Genomic DNA, 23,379 nt, shown 5'->3' on the forward strand with positions numbered 1-23,379 from the left:
GAAAGACGTTATTAAATAACTGCATCTCTGGATATCCTGGTCTAGGCACCAGAGTTAAATTTCTAGGCATCCAGAATTTGTCAAGCCTCCCTGGCGTCCGGAATTCCGGGACCCTGGAACTCCCTGGCGCCTGGAAGTTGTCAAGGCCTGATGTAATGTGCATCAAACTAAATCTATCTATCTATCCATCATTCTTACGGCACTGATTGCCCCGGTGGCAGTCCTGAAGCGCTTCACTTCTTGGCCAGAATCCACCGAGAGTCCTCTTTTCACGGCGGACGAGCCTGAGCTGGCCCCTTCCCCGCTGGCTCCTTGGTCCATATCAGAATCCGGCTGTGGGGGGGAAGTCAAGGAGATGAGTTTCAGTGCAGGGCCTCAGAGAAACGTGGGGAACTGAGCCGCTGGTGCCCAAAGGGGCAGATCTTCTTACCTGCTGGTCTTTGATCCGCTGCAATTCCCATTTGATCACCACTTCCGACAGGTCCACGGCCAGCTTCCGCTGCTCGATCGTCACGCTGGGGGTGAAGCCCAGCCTCTGCATGGCGCTCACCATGTGCTGCACGAGATGGTGGCGCACCGGATAGTAAACCTGTGGAAGATCGCCATGCCCCCCTGGTTATTGTCCTCATGACGCTGTGCATGCCTTCTGCAAGAACCCACACCTTTCAGCATCTCACTGCCCGCTTATTTTTGGAGCTCATTTATTTATTTAAATTAATTTCAAGTATTTATACCCCGCCCCTCCAGTACACTATTGCTCCGGGCGGCTCACAACAATAAAATAAGATGCAATGTAAAATAAAAGTAATAAAACTAACCAAATTAAAGTAAACAAGTTAAAAGTCCAGGCTAAAACTACCATCAGAATTAAGTTGTTGTTGTTCTTGTTAATTCATTCGATTTCTATACCGCCCTTCCAAAAATGGCACAGAGCGTTTTACACAGAGAGATAATAAATAAATAAGATGGATCCCTGTCCCCAAAGGGCTCACAATCTAAACAGAAACAAAGGACAGACATCAGCAACAGTCACTGGAGGTACTGTGCTGGGGGTGGATAGGGCCAGTTACAAATTAAAAGTTTCAAATTAAAAGTTATTTAAAAAGCTAAAACTTGAGAATTATAAAAAATAACTGAAGAACCTACCATATATAACCAAAGATGGAACATTAAAAAGCCTCTTTTAAAAGATGTGTTTTTTAGTTGTTGTTTTTTAAAACACTGAGGGAGGGAGCATGGCAAAGCCAAGGGGCCACCACCAAAAAGGCCCTGTCTCTGTCATTAAAAAGCCGAGCTGTAAGCACCACTAAGAAATATTATGAAACTAACATATTCTTGAGTTTGGGAGAATTTCACTTGGATTCAGAGGAAATCCCACAGTGGGGTTCTCTTATCTCCCCCTTTCTGCTACAGCCCCTTGTGCCCCATAAAAGCTGCTCCGGGGGGAGGGGACCCTCCAGAATGGCGTAGGATGTGACACGAAGTGGGGAGCATAAACACATTTGGGACCGCCCCCATGACGTCGGTGGAAATGTCTTCTGCTCCTACAGGAAGCTCTTGGGACCCCAGCCTCTCCTTCCAAAAGTACCCGGAAAATGTGCTCGCAACTAAAAAGATGTTTTCAGTGCAATTAGAATAAAAACAAAAGCCTAAGAAACACGCTTTGCTTTCCAGGTCCCGAGGCTTGTTGAACACTTCCTACCCTGTTCAAGCTATGCTAAAGAACCTACAGACACACTTCTTCCCCCGGTTTCTTTGAGAGCATAAAGGAAGCAAAGAGTGCCAAGCAGGACAATGAAGATTCAGAGGCTGGCTTTCTTGTTTAAGTATTGTGTTTTAAGTGCCTCCAGCCAATTCATGGCAGGCAGCTTTCATCTCCATTTCGGATTCTCTCCGGAGCCTGCTAATAGACGAGACCTTTGGGGCGCTATTCTAAACGCCCAATCAAGCGAGCGCTCTCGTTCACAGAGTATTGTTCCAAATGACCTGGAGCACTCTGGGAGAGTCCACTGGACCAAGTCCACCACAGTTCTCCTCCGACACAAAAATTACTCCCTGGACCCTCAGGCAATCCCGTCTGAAAATCAACACAAACTACCCTGATGAAGCACTTTATCCTGAAATAAGCCATTCCAGAGCTGATTTGTGTTCTCTGCCTTTTATGAGCATCTCAGAGGACTCCCGTTTGAGCTGTTTTATGCCATGTGCAAACGACCCGTGAAGGTATCTGGGTCAAGGCCAGACCGCTCCTTTGCATGAACTCAGATGAAAACATTACGGCTTTGTGTACGCTTTGGGGAGCTCAGTGGTGGTTTGCCTCATTTTTCAGAGGCCTCATAAGACACGAAAGAGGAATTTATGAAAAGAGAGTACAGAAAATATGTCAATACAGGCATCCACAAACCCACTGGCCAGCTTGCCGATGGAGAGTGCCCCCAGCCCTCTGGCGAGCAGGACACTCAGCACCACAAAGATCTCCTCCCCAGAGATCTCGTTTCCACTGCCATTTTTGAAAAGGTGGGAAACAGCAGGAATCCTTTCTGGCAGTTGGAGAGGGCTGTCTCCTACCATCTCCATCTGCCATTGGCACTGGGAGAAGACCTGCTTCTCTCCTAAGTCCTCTACCTGTGTGCCAGAAAAGGATCCGAGCCAAGAGAGGGGATGGGAGATGACCAATGTTCCCTGTAACAGAGACGACCAGATGGTGTAGACCACAACTCCTAGCATCCCCAGCTACAATTGACTTTGGCTGGGGATGATGGGAGTTGTAGTCAATAACATCTGGGAATCCCTGATACAGGAAACACTGATCTCAGGTGTGTCCGCTAAGCCAGGATTGCCCTAATTTAGGCCCCCAGATGATGTTGAATTACAATTCCCATCACCCCAAAGGCCACCGTGGCAGGGGATGATGGGTGTTGGTAGTCCAAAATCTGGGGACCCAAAGTGGGAAACTTCTGCTTTAAGCATTAAGCAGAGAAGTTTAAAACTGACCCATGAATAAAATAGCAAAAGAGCCTGTTTATCATACAGGGAAACCTCATTATCCGTGGGTTCATTATCCGCAGATTTGCGTAACTGCAGTCAGGAAAAAGACACCCGACCTTGGCATACACGGGGAGAAAAGTGGGGGGGACACACATCGACCTCACATATCCATGGGTCGGGGTGGCCGTAAATGACCACAGGGGTCACTTCCAGTTGCCATTTTGTTTCTTGGAGCCACAAAATGGCTCAATTTAAGGATAAAAATACAAATAAATGGCAATTTTTGAGTGATTTGGAGGCATTCTGGGGCACAGTGCAACCGGGGGGGGGGGAGCAGCAAAGCATGGTAAGGAGTTCCTACCCTCCACCCCCCATTTCCCTAAATTTAGCCGGTTTTCAGCCATTTTTGAGCAATTTCTGGCCAACCAGGAACCTAAACCCCCATGATCCATCGACTTTAATGCCTCAGTATTTACGGTTTCCATATCTGCGGCTACAGCCAGGAACGGAACCCCTGCCAATATCGAAGTCCTCCTGTACTGAAATTTGTGGATCTCGGTTTCAACAGATCAGAAGAACTAAATACTGGGCCAGCTCACACCATCAAAACCTTGTCCGTTTACCGCTAAATCCTAGATTCTCACAGCACACACACTCCCAATTTCTGGTTGTGAGAACCTGGAAATGTTCGGTAACATCGGGTTGGCAACATGCCAGCCCAGCATTTAACCAGGATCGTGAACCTTAGATCTGAACTACAGCCATTGAGCCTGGTTAAAGAGCCGGGTCAGCGGATTGCCAACTCAACATCGCCGAAAAGTTCCGCCATACTCTTAAGAAATGTAATGATTGCACAGATACCTTGAAATGCTGGACAATTAAATGCAAAATATGGACAAGCTGCGGGACGGTATGCCCTTCTTCGACGATGATTTTCCTCGTCCAGTGAGTCAGCATCTGATGGCCGTCCTCCATCCGAGCAGGCACTGCGGGCGTTAGGATGGCCATGGCTTGCCTGACGATAGCTCGCGCCTCCATTGCATGAGCCTTCAGGAGGCTGTGAAAGACCTGAAAGGGACCACGGGGAAACTTAGTAAATTCAAGAAACTGGCCCAGTTATTTACCCCTATACTCAAAATCATAACAACTGGGGAGGAGAGCTGGTCTTGTGATCGCTAGCATGAACGGTCCCCTTTGCTAAGCAGGGCCTGCCTTGGTTTGCATTTGGATGGGCAACTATGCTTGAGCGCTAAGATATTCCCCTTAGGTGATGGGACCACAGTCCAGGGGAAGAGTACCTGCTTTGTATGCAGAAGATGCCAGGTTCACTCCCTGGCATCTCCGAGTTGGAATGGGAAAGATTCCTGCCTGAAATCTCAGAGAGCTGCTGCCAGTCAGTGTGGACAATGCTGAGCTAGATGGACCTAAGGTCTGATTTGGTCTGGCAGTTCCCTATGATCCCAACGTGGTTCAGACACCACACAGAATCTCAGCTCCATGGAACACTGGCTTGCCTTGGAATCCTCCCTGGCCTGTGTGCCAGCCCCAAGAATTTGCTTCCAACTGTGGCTAGGAACAAACCTAGATCAGTCGTGACACCCAAACCAACCATCTTGGTTTCTTCTAACAGAGAAGCTTGAAATAAACTGAGATCCAAGCCCAAGGTTTGAAGTGGGTTCCAGACCTCGGTGAGAATAAACGAAGACAGTTTGATGCAGACATCACAACCAGTGTTGCCTGTCACAGGGACTCCCTGCCAACTGCTGTTGACTACAACTCCCATCATCCCCAGTCAACAGCCATTACAACTGTCCATGATGGGAGTTGTAGTCAACAACAGCTGGAAGGGACTCACTGGGTCCTAATCCACTTCACAGGGAACTTGGGTTTGTTGCTAACTGCATATGGAAGTCGAATTCTTCTAATCTGCGTACGGCATGGGGAGGAGGAAAATTTATTTATTTATTTAGCATATTTATATACCACCCCAAACTTCTATCTCTGGGTGGTTCACAATAAAAATACAGACTAGAACAAAATCAAAACAATTTAAAAACAATGATGGAATGTGTATCTTCAGAGGGTGGGAAATCAAAAGAAAATCAGTGGGACTACTTTGTGTAATTTCCCTCATCTTGTTGGCCACTGCACAAAACTCAGGCATCTCATACCTGAGAGAGGGATTTTTGACACCTTGCAAGTGTTAGTCTGCATGCACATTCAACAGAAGAGCTCATATAATGTAGTGGTTAGAGCAGGGATTCTCAGCGTTGGGTCCCCAGATGTTATTGGACTTCAACTCCCAGAATCCCCAGCCCCAGTGGCCTTTAGTTGGGAATTATGGGAAGTGAAGTCCAACAACATCTGGGGACCCATCATTGAGAATCCCTGGATCAGAGTGCTGGACTAGGACCGAGGAGTCCCAAGTTCAAATCCCCACCCAGCCATGACACTCACTGGGTGACTCTGGGCCAGTCACTTCTCTCTCAGCCTAACCTCCCTCGCAGGGATGTTGTGAGGATGAACACAACCACGCATACCACTCCGAGCTCCTTGGCGTAAGAGCAGGAAAGCAACGTAAAAACAACGTCTTACATACCTGTAAGACGATCTTCTTGTGGATGGCAAATTTGGCAATGATGTGGGCTAAAAGCAAGTGCCCGCTGTATTTGCAGGCAGGGTCCACGCAGGCCTTGGAGAGCAGGCAGGGCCAGGCGAAGGTCATGAGACGCCGCAGCTTGCTGTTGCGGTTCTTGTTGTTGTCGTGGATGTGGTGCGGGGCGTGTTCGACGAGGAGCGTCGCGAACTGCAGCAAGTAAATCCGGAGGGAATCCAGCATGTCTGCTTGTTTTTCTGGATCCAGCACCTGCACGACGAGAAAGGAAAAACACGATTTAGGGTCTCGAACCGGGAGCCCACAACCCTGGTGACGAACCGCACCATCTCCACCAAAGACAGAGTCACACACTGGAGCAGCAGAGGCCATTAGGCAGAAAATGTTAAATGAGAGAGCTATTTCCCACCACACTGGCTTCCACAGAGTGCTGCACATTTTCCCAGCATTTGGGGGCGGGGGGGCTTTAAGAGAAATGAAGCCCTGTTGAACCCCAGCGCCATCTTGGAAGGTGCATATGTAACCCTGGAAATTATAGTCTTTCCCAAAACGTTCCCAGCAGAGCTCAATGGAGAAAGTGCTGGGAAAGACTACACTTCCCAGCACTCTGCGACCACCTTCCAAGATGGCGCTGGGGCTCAAAAGGCCTTCTCCAACCCCTGGTTTGACAAGCCCACCTCCTGGCTCCCACTTGACAACTGCCCATAACTCAGCTTGGACAATTAAGCACTGGTAATGTGCCTGTTAAAATAATCCAGTTCCTATTTCAATATCTTCCACTGAAACCAGGGCATCCTAAAGTGCTTCACTTTGGATGGATCATGCCCACCAACTTTCCGAGTGCCTTGCCCCATATGTTCCAACCCAGATGACCTTCTTTGGAGGCCCTCCCTCCAGGTGCCCCTGCCAAATGAGACAAGGTAGGTGCCTACTAGGGAGAGGGCCTTTTTGGTAGTTGAACCCCATTTACTTACTTATTTGATTTATATACTGCACTTCCAAAAATGACTCAGGGCGATTTACATCAAAATAAAAACAACAGTTAAAATCAAAGCTAAATCAATTACATAGTTAAAATCATTTAAACATTAAAATCATTTAAAACCAAAATTAAAAATTCAAAACCATAACAAATCTAATTCAAAGCCTGGGTGAACAAATGTGTCTTCAGTGCCTTTTCAAAAGCTTTCAGAGATGGGGAGACTCTTATTTCAACAGAGAGATTATTTATGGAATAGCCTCCCCAGTGAAGTTCGCCTGGCTTCATCACTTTGTTCTTTTAGACGCCAAGTAAAGACCTTTTTGTTCAATCAGGCTTTTTTAAAAAAAAACTGATCTGATTGTAACCGATTTTAAAAGGCCATGCAGGAAGGAGCCGGCTGAACGCTTGGCTGCCCAAAGAGGTGGTGGCAACGGCCAGTGGGGAAAACACAAGCAGCCTAGAAAGCGGCGGGGTGGGGCGGAAGCACGAATGAGAGAGAGAAAATGAGAGAGAAAGAGGGAAAAATGGAGGAGGAAGCAAACTGGGGCAGAAGGCTTGGGGGGAGTGTACTGCGGAGGCAAGCGGTGGGCTACGGAGCCGGTACATGGCCCAGTGGCGGGCCTGCCAGGCGGCGGGCCCGGCCTGCCCGCGGAGGCCAGGCGGCGGTGGGTCCGGCTTGCCCGTGGAGGCCAGGCGGCAGGCCACGGAGGCCAGCTTGCCCATGGAGATAAGGCGCCCGTGGGAGGCCAGGACGGGAGGAAACCGGGTGGCGAAACTTCCCTGTTTGCCGCCTGGAAGGAGGAGCGGCGGCAGCAGGGCCCTTTACAGCCACCCGTCACACAGTAAGGCCTATGGCACCAGAGATAAAGAACTCAGAGGGAGGGGAGAGCAAGAGAGAGTGGAAGAGTGGGGCAGGATGAAAGCACGTGGGGGGGAGAGACGGAGCGAGCGAGAGAGGGGCGCGCGGGGGGAGAGATGGAGCGAGCAAGAGAGGGGCGTGCGGGGGGGAGAGACAGAGCGAGAGCAAGAGCGGCGCGGGGGGAAGAGGCAGAGCGAGAGCGGCTCGCGGGGGGAGAGACAGAGCGAGAGCGGCTCGCGGGGGGAGAGACAGAGCGAGAGCGGCTCGCGGGGGGAGAGACAGAGCGAGAGCGGCTCGCGGGGGGAGAGACAGAGCGAGAGCGGCTCGCGGGGGGAGAGACAGAGCGAGAGCGGCTCGCGGGGGCGAGACAGAAAGCGAGAGGGGCTCGCGGGGGGAGAGACAGAGCGAGAGCGGCTCGCGGGGGAGAGACAGAGCGAGAGCGAGAGCGGCTCGCGGGGGCGAGACAGAAAGCGAGAGCGAGAGCGGCGCGCGGGGGCAGAGACAGAAAGCGAGAGCGAGAGCGGCGCGCGGGGGAGAGACAGAGCGAGAGCGAGAGCGGCGCGCGGGGGAGAGACAGAGCGAGAGCGAGAGCGGCGCGCGGGGGAGAGACAGAGCGAGAGCGAGAGCGGCTCGCGGGGGCGAGACAGAAAGCGAGAGCGGCTCGCGGGGGCGAGACAGAAAGCGAGAGCGGCTCGCGGGGGCGAGACAGAAAGCGAGAGCGGCTCGCGGGGGCGAGACAGAAAGCGAGAGCGGCTCGCGGGGGCGAGACAGAAAGCGAGAGCGGCTCGCGGGGGCGAGACAGAAAGCGAGAGCGGCTCGCGGGGGCGAGACAGAAAGCGAGAGCGGCTCGCGGGGGCGAGACAGAAAGCGAGAGCGGCTCGCGGGGGCGAGACAGAAAGCGAGAGCGGCTCGCGGGGGCGAGACAGAAAGCGAGAGCGGCTCGCGGGGGCGAGACAGAAAGCGAGAGCGGCTCGCGGGGGCGAGACAGAAAGCGAGAGCGGCTCGCGGGGGCGAGACAGAAAGCGAGAGCGGCTCGCGGGGGCGAGACAGAAAGCGAGAGCGGCTCGCGGGGGCGAGACAGAAAGCGAGAGCGGCTCGCGGGGGCGAGACAGAGCAAGAGCGAGAGCGGCGCGCGGGGGCGAGACAGAGCAAGAGCGAGAGCGGCGCGCGGGGGCGAGACAGAGCAAGAGCGAGAGCGGCGCGCGGGGGCGAGACAGAGCGAGAGCGAGAGCGGCTCGCGGGGGCGAGACAGAGCGAGAGCGGCTCGCGGGGGCGAGACAGAGCGAGAGCGGCTCGCGGGGGCGAGACAGAGCGAGAGCGGCTCGCGGGGGAGAGACAGAGCGAGAGCGGCTCGCGGGGGCGAGACAGAGCGAGAGCGGCTCGCGGGGGCGAGACAGAGCGAGAGCGGCTCGCGGGGGCGAGACAGAGCGAGAGCGGCTCGCGGGGGCGAGACAGAGCGAGAGCGGCTCGCGGGGGCGAGACAGAGCGAGAGCGGCTCGCGGGGGCGAGACAGAGCGAGAGCGGCTCGCGGGGGCGAGACAGAGCGAGAGCGGCTCGCGGGGGCGAGACAGAGCGAGAGCGGCTCGCGGGGGCGAGACAGAGCGAGAGCGGCTCGCGGGGGCGAGACAGAGCGAGAGCGGCTCGCGGGGGCGAGACAGAGCGAGAGCGGCTCGCGGGGGCGAGACAGAGCGAGAGCGGCTCGCGGGGGCGAGACAGAGCGAGAGCGGCTCGCGGGGGCGAGACAGAGCGAGAGCGGCTCGCGGGGGCGAGACAGAGCGAGAGCGGCTCGCGGGGGCGAGACAGAGCGAGAGCGGCTCGCGGGGGCGAGACAGAGCGAGAGCGGCTCGCGGGGGCGAGTCAGAGCGAGAGCGCATCGCGGGGGCGAGACAGAGCGAGAGCGCATCGCGGGAGAGAGACAGAGCGAGAGCGAGAGCGTCACGCGGGGGGAGAGACAGAGCGAGAGCGAGAGCGTCACGCGGGGGGAGAGACAGAGCGAGAGCGAGAGCGGCTCGCGGGGGAGAGACAGAGCGAGAGCGAGAGCGGCTCGCGGGGGGAGAGACAGAGCGAGAGCGGCTCGCGGGGGGAGAGACAGAGCGAGAGCGGCTCGCGGGGGGAGAGACAGAGCGAGAGCGGCTCGCGGGGGAGAGACAGAGCGAGAGCGGCTCGCGGGGGGAGAGACAGAGCGAGAGCGTCCTGCGGGGGAGAGACAGAGCGAGAGCGTCCTGCGGGGGAGAGACAGAGCGAGAGCGTCCTGCGGGGGAGAGACAGAGCAAGAGCGAGAGCGGCGTGCGGGGGAGAGAGCGCGGGAGCGGCGTGCGGGGGAGAGAGCGCGGGAGCGGCGTGCGGGGGAGAGAGCGCGGGAGCGGCGTGCGGGGGAGAGAGCGCGGGAGCGGCGTGCGGGGGAGAGAGCGCGGGAGCGGCGTGCGGGGGAGAGAGCGCGGGAGCGGCGTGCGGGGGAGAGAGCGCGGGAGCGGCGTGCGGGGGAGAGAGCGCGAGAGCGGCGTGCGGGGGAGAGAGCGCGAGAGCGGCGTGCGGGGGAGAGAGCGCGAGAGCGGCGTGCGGGGGAGAGAGAGCGGCGTGCGGGGGAGAGAGAGCGGCGTGCGGGGGAGAGAGAGCGGCGCGCGGGGGAGAGACAGAGCGGCGCGCGGGGGAGAGACAGAGCGAGAGCGGTGGAGAGACAGAGTGAGAGTGGCTCGCGGGGGGAGAGCGAGAGCGGCACGGGGGAGAGACAGAGCGAGAGTGGCTCGCGGGGGGGAGAGAGCGAGAGCGTAGCGCGGGGGAGAGACAGAGTGAGAGCGTCACGCGGGGGAGAGACAGAGCGAGAGCGGCGCGGGGGAGAGACAGAGCGAGAGCGGCACGCGGGGGAGAGACAGAGCGAGAGCGGCACGCGGGGGAGAGACAGAGCGAGAGCGGCGCGGGGGAGAGAGAGAGCGAGAGCGGCACGTGGGGGGAGAGAGAGCGAGAGTGGCGCGGGGGGAGAGTGGCGCGCGGGGGGAGAGAGAGAGAGCGGCACTTGGGGTAGAGAGAGAGCGGCGCGCGGGGGGAGACAGAGCGAGAGTGTCGCGCGGGTTCAGCTAGTTATTTATTATTATTATTTCCTCCCCTCCCTTGGGATTAAAAATACCTTGGTTATGAACACACTGGTGATGCTTTCAGGGTTATCTCCTTCTGGGTTGGGGGGTCCCAGAAGCTGCTCACCTTCCACCTTTTCAAAGCTATACAAGAAAGCAGGATTCAGAATGTGTTGTAGAACCTGCGTGGAAGGAAGAGAAACGGAGGGTGAGAACTGTGTAGTCAGGTCTACGGATGGCCAGCCCCAGAAAAACACAATCCCCGCCCCGCCCCGCCCCCCCGGAAATGCAATTTTTTTTAAAAAGAGGCTGGAGGAAAACAGGTGTGCCAACATTCCCAATATCACATGTCTGAGCAGAGTCTGATGAATGGCCGACTTCCCCTATTACAGCTCTTCTTCAGGCATGGTATTTCCAAAGCAATGGCCCTCCCAATTACTGAACTCCTGTTGACATTTAAAAGCAGCTTCTGTTGCTGCCCAAGAAAATGGAGCGGAAATACCAGCCTGTTTCCCCCGAAAGTGATGAACTGTACCTTGGCTTTAAGCTCGTCTCCAAAGTTGGGATCGTTGAAGTCGACAAACCGGAAGAACAAGGCCCGCTTCTGCGTGATGGTGTAGTTTTTGGGGATCTCCTCTTCCATGTACTCTTTTAAGAAGGTCATGTTGCAGAGGAAGCGGCCGGTGAAGGCTCGGAGAAGCTGGAAGAGCAGCTCGATGTCACCATAATTTCTCCTGGAAGAAGGAGGGAAGAAAGAGCGATAAGCAGCTAAGGAGGCCCTGCTAAAGAAAGAGCTTCCTACAGACACATTGTAGGCACAGTCAAAACATCCGCACTTCCAGCTGTCACCTCTAAGAGTCCAGCAGACCAGTGTCCCCTGAAGGAGGGATTCTGACATGCTGTTTGACGACAACATGCCTCTGAATACCAGGGCATGCTTTTGTCTCCTGATTGTGTGGCTTCCCAAGGCATCTGGTGGGCCAATGCTGGAAACAGGGTACTGGGCTACATGGGCCTTGGGAGGACGGCTGGTCCTGTGGTAGCAAACATGAATGGTTCCCTTTGCTAAGCAGAGTCTGCCCTGGTTTGGATTTGGGTGGGAGACTACATGTGTGAGCACTGGGAGATATTCCCCTTAGAGGATGGGGCTGATCTGGGAAGGGCACCTGCATGCAGAAGGTCCCAGATTCAATTCCTGGCGGCATCTCCAAGATAGGGCAGAGACTGAGAGACTCCTGCCTGCAACCTTTGAGAATCAGCTGCCAGTCTGGGTAGACAAAACAGAGCTAGACGGACCAATGGTCTGACTCAGTAGAAGGCAGCTCCCTAACTTCCTACCCAGTAGGGCTGTTCTCATGGTCTTGGTTCATGTGCACCTAAAATTGGAAGGAGGCACTCTTGTAGACAGGGGAGAGGGGAGCCCACTTCCCTAGGCTTTAACCAGAGGTCCATGTCCCATCTGAGCCAGCTCACTACAAATCTGCCACACACAATAGCGACAGAGCGACATACTTGCAATAGTTCAGTAAGCAGTAGGCCAGGAGCTTGGGTTCCTTCCAGTTGGTGGCAGCCATGTTCTCCTTCCGGTGCCTCTCCTGGAACGCCTCGCTGACCCACACCCGCCTCAACTGGCTCACCAGGGAGTGCTGGTTTGCCAGCCAACCCTCGTCATTCTTGACGATGATACTGATGATCTGCCAAACCAAAACAAGCCCATTCACACACAGACACGCAATACTTCACCTTAAGCGGGTTGCTGCCTCTGACCATTTAATACCTCCTTTCCAGTACTTCTAAAGGAAGGCATTAAGCAGCCTTTTTTTTTCTTGAAATCATACGGGAAACTGGACCAAAACCTGTCCTTGCAAGCCAGGTGCTATTGAGACATTATCCCATGTTTGGTTATACTGTGGTTTCTACAGGGACATTCGTTATGAATTAATAGTGCCCCTCCCAGCAAATTACCCTGGCTGCCCGGATGAATTCTGTGTGAGCTATCTCTTATCTGATAGCAGTGACAACATGACTTAGGCAGTTGCTAACTTTTGTCTCTTTGCCATTAGAATTCGAAGTATCTGTAGAGTTAGATTTCATAAGGTTTACAAATACCCAGATTAGTTTATTGTTACTGTATGCGACCGTAAATAAACAGAACTGAACTGACCAAAACAGAGGATGGGGGGGCAGGGGGAACAGAGGCTATATACCCCACCAAAACATGAGAGAGAGAGAGAGAGAGAGAGAGAGAGAGAGAGAGAGAGAGAGAGAGAGAGAGAGCGCACGAGAACAATTAAGACCACTAAACATTTATAAAATCCACAGGCCAGTTCAAAGGGGGGGGAAATGAAGCAAAATAAAGGAACTAACATAACACTCTCCTCTCCCCCTACCAGGATGTATACACTGTATACACCCTACATAAAGATTCCAAAAGAGGATCAGGTTCAAGAAACCAAGTCTTTATTTTACACAATTCTATACCGCCAAAAACTTGCCTCTCATGGAGGCTTACAGAAAAGTAAGGGAGAGAGCAATGTTGTTAATAAATATGGACTAGGATAATTTGATGGGCAGTGCACAGTTGAGAGAAACCAGTTATGACTTTAACATGTCGGGAAGACTCTACGGACATCTATCCCAAACAGGGGTGCAGATGCTCTGAACTTGGTTGGAAGACCATACCTTGATAGCCTGAAACTGGAGGTCAAGGCGCAAGGTGCTGGTGCTGGGTGAACCCGGCCGGACGGCTGCTTGGGTACCGCCAGGCAGCAATAACGTGATGAACCGGTTGGGATTAGCTGCCAGGACATCGCGCAGAGGTTTCGCGTCTTTGTGTTTCAAAAAACTCTGGAGAGGGCAAGGAGTCAGGTGAGAAGAAAGTCTGCAAGGGACACACAGCTGCCCACTGCACACGCAAGGGAGGTTCCAACTATACCTTAGCAATCCTACACTTAATTATATCCAAGAATGTCATGCTTAAAGAGATGCCATTATCTGGAGGGCAGAGCTGAATCACTAACAGAGCCAATCAAGAGAGCCGGGCCTTTTAAAACTCGTAGACCCCCACGCCCCTGATTCTTCCTTATCCAATGAAAATTTTACATTCCCTCCCCCATCAGCCTTAGCCCAGGTGGAGGCTTAGATTGGCACCAGTCTTAAATGGGGAGGGGGGCCAAAGCTCTGTGGTGGAGCATCTGCTTGGCAGGTCCCAGGTGCAACCCCTGGCAGCACCTTCAAGTAGAGCTGGGAAAGAAGACTCCTGCCTGAAACCTTGGAGAGCCAATGCCAGGCAGTGTCGTCAGTACTGAGCTCGATGGACCAGCAGGAACACAGGAAGCTGCCTTCTACTGAGTCAGACCCTTGGTCCATCTAGCTCAGTACTGCCTACCCAGACTGGCAGCGGCTTCTCCCAGGTTGCAGGAAGGAATCCCTCTCAGGACTATCTTGGAGATGCTGCCAGGGAGGGAACTTGGAACCTTTTGCATGCAAGCAGGCAGGGGCTCTTCCCAGAGCGGCTCCAAATATCTTCGAGTGCTCTCCCATTAGACTCCCATTCAAATGCAAACCAGGGCAGATCCTGCTTCGCAAAGGGGGCAGTGCATGCTTGCTACCACAAGACCAGCTTTCCTCCCTCTAGCAATCGCCTGACTTGGTATAAGGCGGCTTCCTATTAGGGGATGGGGCTGCAGCTCAGGGGCAGAGCATCTGCTTTGCACGCAGGATGTCCCAGGTTCAAACCCTGGCGGCATCTCCAGGGGGGCGGCAGAAAATCCCAGCCAAAGACCCTGGAGAGCCACTATCTAGGGAGGGCTGTGGCTCAGTTGCAGAGGGCCTGCTTGACCTGCAGAAGCTGGGCATTTCTGGCAAAGAGAGGGAGAACGAATGGCAGATTACCATGAACATCCGGCTCCACTGTGGATCATTTAAGGTGGCTTCCATCATAAAGAGCTCAACCGTCTGGGATGGGTGACGTGTCAGAAACTTTATTAATGGTTCCCTGAATGGGCTACCAGCCTGTGGAAACAGATTCGGGGCGGGGAAATGTGCTTTGTTTAACACTCGGGTGAGTATTCATTTATTTATTTTATTTCTAGACCGCCCCATCCAAAGGCTCTGGGTGGTGCACAAGAAATTTAAAAAGACATAGAACACACACACTACTTGATACAATATAGAAGGGTTTTTAAAACCATTCAAAACCATTTAAAACCAATTAAAACACCCCAAAACAATGTCAAAATCTTGGAAGGGCAGGCCAAACTAATAAGTTTCCAGGGCTCTCTTAAAGGCCAACAGAGCACCAAAACTGCAGATATCTGCTTTAAAAGGGGATTCAGTGAGACGACGTTCCAAGTACTCTAGATATGCCCATAACCCCTTTATCCAGCATCACAGGCTCTCCTCCAGAGTGTCTGAACCTTCACTACTTTCAATAACCTCTTGTTTGAATGGCCCCTGCTAATGAAGGAAAGAGGCCCCTTTCAAAGTGGTGATTCTTTCAGGGGGAGAGCAACTGGCCCTACCCAGACCCAGCACAGCATCCCTCCAGGGGCTGTTGCTGGCGTCTACCTTGTATTGCTTTTCACGGCAAACGCTCTTTTGGGACAGAGGCATATCTAGGGAAAATAGCGCCCAGGGCAAGCACTGAAATTGTGCCCCCTGTCCAAACATCTGACACCCATCTTTCAGATAACTTTACCATAATATCAGCTCAAAAATACAAGTCAAGCTCGTTAATCTTTTAATACTTCAAAAGCTATTTAGCAGTGGCCTAGGGCCTAACAGAGGCCATTTGAGCATAGGTGGTGGCCATTTTGTTTCCAGTGGCCATTAAAAAAAAAAATCATTTCAAAAAATGGCGCCCCCTTCAAGTGGCGCCCGGGGCACGTGCCCTGCCTGCCCTACCCTAGATACGCCCCTGGACAGGGAACCATCTTATTCATTAATTCCTTATTTTTCCATGTCAACTGCTTTGAGAACTTCTGTTGGAAAGCAGTACAGTCGTCCCTCGCCAACCGCGAGGGTTCCGTTCCTGGAAACCCTTGTGGTTGGCAAATTGGCAAAAAAGGAGATATATTAAGAGTAACGAGAAACAGGGGGTTAGGGGAATTGCAATCATGAAAGTACCTTAACATGAAGAAAAAACAGAACAAATCCCCCCTGACCCCCCAAATCCCAGAAACGCCCTTTTTTTTTTAAAGGCACCAAACCATGAACACCCAGGTTGTGGTTGTCAAGGGTGGCCAATTGCAGATATTCAAATCCGTGACTGGGAAACCCACAAGAGGCGAGGGACGCCTGTATATAAATATTGATAGTAACAGTCCAGCGATCTGTCCCTTTCTCTCTAAGACAGACTAAAGAGAGAGGCTCAGGTCCTGAATAGAGGAAGTCCTACTGAAATCTAGTAGTCCTTTAGTGCGACTCCTGAATAGTACTATTGACTAGCTGAGGCTGGATGTCAATCAGTGCTCCCTGTAAAAGGGATTCCCAGATGCTGTGGACTACAACTCCCATAATCAGCAACCAGAGGCCATTGCAGCTGGGGATGATGGGAGTTGTAGTCAACAACATCTGGGAACCCCTGTTACAGGGAGCACGGATGCCAGCAACGTTTCGCTGGAGCCACACCTACCCGCTAGAACTCGCTCCAAGTGTCTTTTCGAATAAAAGCAAGGACGTAAGGAGGACCCACAAATCAATGTCTTAAATCAAATGAATTGCACAGGGGAGTTGAAACCATTCAAAATACAATTAAAGCAAATATTCCAAGTGGAAGACCTGAAGCAATTAAGGAAATTGCCATTTTACCTCTATCAACATGGCCCGTTCCGTTTTCATCACAACTTCCAGCAAAGGCTTAACGAGGGTTTGAGGAGCGGCTGGGATCAGATGAAATAGGTTTATAATTGCTGAGCAAATCTTCATTTCCTGCAGATAAAATGGAAACATTAGCAAGCGTCAATTGACTCGGAAGTCCGTGTCTGAGCATCACACACACACACACACACACCACAGCTTCCTAACCAGAACTAGGCTCCTTTTTCTAGGCATTAGGCAAACCAAAGCACAGAGTTAAACCACAGCTACTTACCTAGGGCAAGGAAGAAAGCTGCCTTGCTTGGGTCTGTCTCTTTGCTTTTGCTAGTTTGGCCGGTTATGTTTCAGGAGGGGCATTTTAAATTGAATGACAAGCGTAGTATGGGAGCTGTGAAATGTCAAGGTTGCACGATCAAACTGGGCAGGTTCAAGCAACTGAATAAATGATGGTTTGCTCCGCCGGGAATCGAACCACGGTTTGCTCCGCCGGGAATCGAACCACGGTTTGCTCCGCCGGGAATCGAACCACGGTTTGCTCCGCCGGGAATCGAACCACGGTTTGCTCCGCCGGGAATCGAACCACGGTTTGCTCCGCCGGGAATCGAACCACGGTTTGCTCCGCCGGGAATCGAACCACGGTTTGCTCCGCCGGGAATCGAACCACGGTTTGCTCCGCCGGGAATCGAACCACGGTTTGCTCCGCCGGGAATCGAACCACGGTTTGCTCCGCCGGGAATCGAACCACGGTTTGCTCCGCCATAAATTCCACCTAGAGCCCACGTGCTCCCTTCTCCACGCTTCCCATCTCCTATGCTCGTGTGATGAGGAAACCTTGGTTTGCTAACCACAGCTCTGCCTTTCAGCCAACCCCTGAGCTATTTTTTAACTGTGGCTTGCAAACCACAATTAAACTAGTATTTTAAATGCTGGACTGGTTCAGACATCATGGATGCTGGACATGGTTCAGACATCACCTTGGACAGAGTCGGACTCTGCACTATGCCCCTGGGCTTAAGGAGCGCATGTTCCCCTATCCCCACACAAGGGTCTACTTCCTATAAAATAAATAAGTCGCGGTTGCTCAGTTCAGACAAATCAACCAAGCCTAGCTTATTCTAATAACCGGAGATCTGTACCATGGTTTGAACTTGCTTCAAATAACCCAAGATCTGTATCAGAGGTTTGACGTGAGTTATAGATCTTGGGTTATTTGAAGCACATGTGTTAGACTAAGCCGAGACTGGTGAATTCAGACAACACGACCAACCAGCTTATTTTAACTTAAACTCAGGCAGGGATGATGGGAGAACATGCGTTCCCAAAGCCTTGGGACACAGCAGGGAGCCTGACTCCCAAGGTTCTGCATGATGTCCAAACCAGCCCACAGACTGAACCCTAGTCTCAAAGCTGGTTTAATTGTAGTCTGTGAGCTACAGTTCAAGCACAGCTCCAGACTGGGATGAGCCTTGGGGCTGTGGGTTTAACCAAACCACAATATCAACATCACAGCTCAGTGAAAAAGCAAAGGGGAGAGAAAAGGTGGCAGCAGGCAGACTCAGGTTAGGCTCACAACTGAATAAGCCAAGGTTTATATTTGGTTGTCTGAACCCGTCTACGGTGACATGTTCCTCAAAAGCAAAACCTGCTGATGAAAACTGACTGGTGCAAGCAACTACCCAGGAAGACGAGTTCTCCTTGGCCTGAACAAGCCCTCGTTCTCTATCTAGCATTAGAATTCAATGGTTCATATGGGCTAGCTAGTTTTAAATGTTCTTCCCTGTCTGCTCCTTGACCCAAAGGTCACCATTTTCTACTGAATACTCAGACAATTCACTGCGTCAGGTTATAATGAATGCCATGAAGGGAAGGGGAAATAACAATCAATACTGTGCACGCACACACAGAGTACCTAGGTTTGGTAGGATTTCTGAACTGAAATCAACTACGCAGTACCAGGCCCTACATTGGAATCTCCGAATGGCTAGCCGGTTGGTCATGGCCAAAGATGGCTTGCCCTGAACTGAGGTATAATGTGGAGGGCGACGGTCTCCACTGGGACAGGGAGGCCTTCATGGAGACCCAAACGATGTTGCTTCAGAAGTGTTGATATCTGCAGAGATTCCTTCCTTTGGGACATTAGCAACGCAAGACGTTTCAACTCAAAACATTTAGAGGAAAGGAAAAAAACTGCACCCAAAGCTCTCTCATTAAAAACATTAAAAAAAAGAACATGCTTCCAAAAGTCCTTCACGGGTCACATCAAGTGGTTACTCAGACGACTCTGCCACAGACAAACAAAGGACAGGTCACAGCACGGCACTCCAAGGCCCAACAGATTTTGCCCGGCACATAACAAAATACAGCTAACAAACCATAGCAAAAAACCAAGAGAGAGAGAGAGAGAGAGAGAGAGAGAGAGAGAAAGGACAAAACAAATGGCCTCCTGACACCTCCACTGATAAATTCTCACCTCTACCCCTTCCATGGCAGGCTGAACCAAAACAAAACAAAAATTCACAGTGTGAATGGATGGCGGGGAGGGGGGAGGAAAACACAAATGCAAAAGAAGTGTAGAGGCTAAGCGTTCAGATGGCAGTCAGAAACTGACTTGAGAAGGGTTATGTTCTCACCTCAAACTGACAGAATGGAGACACGGAACATCTCCCGCACTCGGAAATGCTCTCCTGAGGATGGGGAGGAAAAGCAGCTTTTTTCTTTTTCGCTGTTTGTACACACACTATTTACATACAGCTTCCCAGATTTTTATTTTTTTAAACTTGCACACAATATAGTTATATAGAGATTAGAGACAAACAAGAAAAGTGAACAAGTGAAAGCAGCAGTCAGTGTCTCGGGAGACAAGCCAACGGAGACGACAAGGACAGAAAAACCCCTTCAACGCTCGGTATAGCGGAACGGAACCGATCCGACTCGTGGTCTTCGATTCGACAAACACCTCTCATCTAGCACCAGGCTCCCTGACCCTGAGTCCCCAGATGCTGACAGACTACAACTCCCATCATAAGCACTTGAGTAGCCACCTTCTACCGAGTCAGACCATTGGTCCATCTAGCTCAGTATTGTCAACACAGACTGGCAGCAGCTCTCCTGTTTTAAGCGCGAGGTTTTTCCCAGCCCTACCTGGAGATGCTACCAGGGAGCGAACCTTCTCGGAACCTTCTCCATGACACTTTATCATTGAGCTATGGCCCCATCCCAAAAGGTTTCTTGACAGCCATGGGATTCAAACCCACAGCGTCAGAATGACCAGAGCCAAAATCTAGCACACCACAGACCACTCAGCCATGCTTCGCCCACGGTAGCAGGGGATGATGGGAATTGTTGTCCAACAACACTGGGGAACCTTTGCTCCAGCAAAGTGTTTTGGAGATACCGTAATCACACTGCATGTCTACAGGAGGTGTGAGTACAGCCAGCATCGCCGGTGGGGAAAAGACAGAGGTGCATTTTTGCCACCAGTGTAATCAAAGTCACATCAAAGTCATGACACCTGAGGAAAGCTACTGGCTGGAGGCCGTGTTCCCTCTAACAGGAATTCCATATGTTGTGGACTACAACTCCCAGAATCCTCAAGCAAAGACTACTGCAGCTGGGGATGCTGGGAGTTGTAGTCAACAACATCTGGGAATCCCTGTTACAGGGAACACTGGTTGGACGCAGGATGTTCTCCAAGCTGCAAGCCTGGCCATCGTCGTCATCAGGAAAATCACCCTTAGGCAAGCATCCCTGTCAAGAGGTTTGTTGTTTTTTTAAAGCCCCTCTGTGCTGGTTCCTCACTGGCCACTAGCACTCAGTCATAGGAAACTGCCTTCTACTGAGTCAGACCACCAGTCCATTTAGCTCAGTACTGTCTACCCAGACTGGCAGCAGCTTCTCCTTGGTTGTAGGCAGGAGTCTCTCTCAGTCTTAACTTAGAGATGCTGCCAGGGAGGAAACTTGGAACCTTCTGCATGCAAGCGGGCAGGTGCTCTACTCAAAGCGGCCCCATCCCCTAAGGGGAATATCTTACCGTGCTCACACGAGTAGTGTCCAATTCAAATGCAAACCAGGGTGGGCCCTGCTTAGCAAAGGGGACCATTCATGCTTGCTACCACAAGACCAGCTTTCCTCCCACATGCACAGAAAGCCAAAACGGGGTCTCCCCATTATCTGCTCGGAACACCTCCAGGAATGCAAACAGACCACCCTACGCCGGTCTTGAAGACAAGGACTTCCAAAAACTGCTTCCAGAAACTGGCTCCTAGCCATGATAGCCCAAACCCAACCTCCACGTCTGGTGGATCTCTGAGCAACAGTTGCTGAAAGGTGGGCTGCCTACACGAGAGGAGGACTGTTGAACTCGGGTCCTGGTTATTTCAGAGGGACCTTCGGCCTGGTCCAGCAGGGCTCTGCTTGCATTCCTGAGCACCCATCAGTGAAAAACGCCAAGGTCTGACCTCCCACAAGTCCCAGAAGTGAGATGTGCGTGTGGCTAAAATGGAGTCATGGAGTCATAAAATGGATGGCATGTGCGGTGCAGGGGTGTGTGTGTGTGTGTCCCAAGCTCCTCACTCAGCAGCTCCAAGGGCTTGAACATAAGAAGAGCCCGGCTGGATCAGGCCCAAGGCCTATCGCGTCCATCATCTGGTTCCCCACAATGGCCACCAGCTGGCTGCAGGCATGTCCCCACACCCACTATTCCTCCCCTGCAACTGGGATTCAGAAGCACCTGCCTCTGGACCAGTGTTCCCTGCAATAGGGTCCCCCTTAAACCCATCTGCCATGGCCTTCGGCGGGAGATGATGGGAGTTGTAGTCAACACACGGGAATCCCTGTTACAGGGAACAATAGCCGCCAGACTAGCAGTAGCCACTGATAGACCTGAGTGGCTAATAGATAATCCCTGCGTGTATCTAAGGCCTTCTTAAAGCCATCCAGGTGGGAGGCCATCACCACATCCCGTGGCAGAGAATTCTATAGGTTAAATATCTGTTGGGTGGGAAAGTCCTTCCTTTGGTCAGTCCTAAATTTCTTGACAATCAGTTGCATGGGATGGCCCCTGGTTCTAGTGTTAGGTGAGAGGGAAGGGAATTTATCTCTGCCCACTCTCCCCACTCCATGCATAATTTTATAGACCTCTGTCAAAGTTCAGGTACATAAGAACGCCAGATCAGCCCTTCCGGATCAAGACCCGGGCCTACCTAGTCCAGCCTCCTGTTTCCCACAGTGGCCCACCAGATGCCTCTGAGAAGCCCACAGGCAAGAGGTATTTGCAGGCCCTCTCTCCTGCTGCTGCTGCTGCTCCCCTGCAACTGGGATTCAGAGGCATTCTGCTTCTGAACCTGGCGGCAGCCTACAGCCATCAAGACTAGTAGCCATTGGTAGGCCTGTCCTCCGTGAATCCCTCTAAGCCCCTTTTAAAGCCATCCAAGCTGGTGGCCAGCATCACATCCTGTGCAGAGAATTCCACAGATTAATTACGAGTTGTGTGGAAAAAGTACTTCCTCTTGTCGGTCCTAAACTTCCTGGCAATCTGTTTCGTGGGATGACCCCTGGTTCCTGTGCTGTAAGAGAGGGTTAAACGCTTTCTCTCTCTCTCCATGCCATGCATAATTTTATAGACCTCTATCCCAGGCTAACTACAAGTCACCTCGTCATCAGAAGTTGCTCCATCCACACTCAGAAATTATTAAACTAATGGCCTCTAACAGGTTTCTATTCCCTTACTGCTTCCCAGATGCTTTTAGCAAACACCAAATGTTCACACTTCGACTGAAACATCCACATTTCCCCCCTTTTAAAGGATGAATTATACATAAATATACATTGGAAGATATTAAAAGATTGTGACAGGAAATGTCAAAAGCAAGCCAGTGCATTGTTGAGAGGAAATTGTTGCAGATACTATACAACACTAAACCGAGAGACAGAGAAATGCCCAATGTTCACCAATGTGGGTGTGTTTGTGCACAACTCCCAATTATTCCGTGAGTCTTGCAGAGCGGAAGCTACAAGTCAACCAGATTCATGATGCCTGCAAACATTGAGAGCAATTTCCCCCGAATCGTTTGGGGGAAGGAATAAAGAAGGGGTGATAACACAAAGAAAGCTGTAAGGGAGGCAATACTTTCACCTCTTTTTGATTTCCAGGGGAGTAGAGCTTCCAAAAATCACTCAGAGAATCCGCCCCCTGAGATGGTATCGCTGGCCAAAATTTGTGGGCCTGGCTCATGGGGCAATGGGCAAGTACTGTTGAAGAGAGTACGACCATCTGTTCGTTGTTATCCTAACCCGGTCCTCAGTGCAAAAATACCTGCAATTTTTCCCTCATCGCTTGTGGGTAGACCTTGTCAAAAGTCACGATGAGTATTTGTCCTCCTAGATGGTACCAACTAGGGATGTGCCCAAATCATTTTGGCGCCTCTTTGAAGAGGAGGCGAAATGATTCAGCTCCGGCAGCCGAAATGTTTCGGCGTGAGGCGAAGGGTTCCTTTAAAAGGAGGCGGGCAAGTCGTACCTGCCCCTCCTAGAAGCTCCCGCCACCCCGCGCTGCAAATGGCATCATTTGTGTGACAGCGCCGGGTGCGGGATGCTGGGGGAAGCATCCGGTCACCACAGCAGGGCAGTTTAGAGGAGACAGCGGCACAGGCGGCCCCTTTCATGGGGATGCTTTTCTGAGAACAGCACCACAATGGGGCAGTGCGGAGTGGCGGAGGCTTCCAGGAAATGCAGGTATGACCTGCCCGCTTCCTTTTAAAGGAACCCCACGCCCCGCACCAAAACGTTTTGGCTACAGGGAGCCGAATCATTTCGGCGCCTCCTCAAATCGGTGCCAAAATTATTTGGGCACATCCCTAGTTGGTACCATCTAGGACGACGAATACTCATTGTGATTGTTGAGGTCTACCCACAAACACCCACCTGTTCTCAAAGGAACCCCTCGCTGCCCTTGGGATGGTGCCGAAGCAAAGCAGTGCATATCCCTAGTAACAACCACCCCAGCAGGCTCATGGACTACCATAAAACATGAAGAAAATGTCAATTC

At 52.0% G+C, this 23,379-nt stretch overlaps 1 protein-coding gene across 12 annotated transcripts in view; it reads right to left on the minus strand.

Moving 5' to 3' along the window:
- TRRAP (transformation/transcription domain associated protein) overlaps window positions 1-23,379 on the minus strand; it is a 251,773-nt gene that overhangs the window by 78,893 nt on the left and 149,501 nt on the right. For 7 of the 12 annotated variants that reach the window (XM_053276780.1, XM_053276773.1, XM_053276775.1 and 4 more), the window contains 12 exons: window positions 18,965-19,018; window positions 18,805-18,825; window positions 16,326-16,445; window positions 14,409-14,528; window positions 13,197-13,361; window positions 12,027-12,208; window positions 11,050-11,248; window positions 10,568-10,696; window positions 5,588-5,854; window positions 3,850-4,056; window positions 431-589; window positions 199-333 (listed from right to left, as the gene is read on the minus strand). In XM_053276780.1, coding sequence (XP_053132755.1) covers window positions 199-333; window positions 431-589; window positions 3,850-4,056; window positions 5,588-5,854; window positions 10,568-10,696; window positions 11,050-11,248; window positions 12,027-12,208; window positions 13,197-13,361; window positions 14,409-14,528; window positions 16,326-16,445; window positions 18,805-18,825; window positions 18,965-19,018 — 1,758 coding nt within the window. The remainder of the gene's footprint in view (window positions 1-198; window positions 334-430; window positions 590-3,849; window positions 4,057-5,587; window positions 5,855-10,567; window positions 10,697-11,049; window positions 11,249-12,026; window positions 12,209-13,196; window positions 13,362-14,408; window positions 14,529-16,325; window positions 16,446-18,804; window positions 18,826-18,964; window positions 19,019-23,379) is intronic. The other 5 variants (XM_053276782.1, XM_053276781.1, XM_053276785.1 and 2 more) reach the window with 3 other exon arrangements.

This window comes from Hemicordylus capensis, chromosome 13, assembly GCF_027244095.1.
Source record: "Hemicordylus capensis ecotype Gifberg chromosome 13, rHemCap1.1.pri, whole genome shotgun sequence".
Taxonomy (NCBI): Eukaryota; Metazoa; Chordata; class Lepidosauria; order Squamata; family Cordylidae; genus Hemicordylus; species Hemicordylus capensis.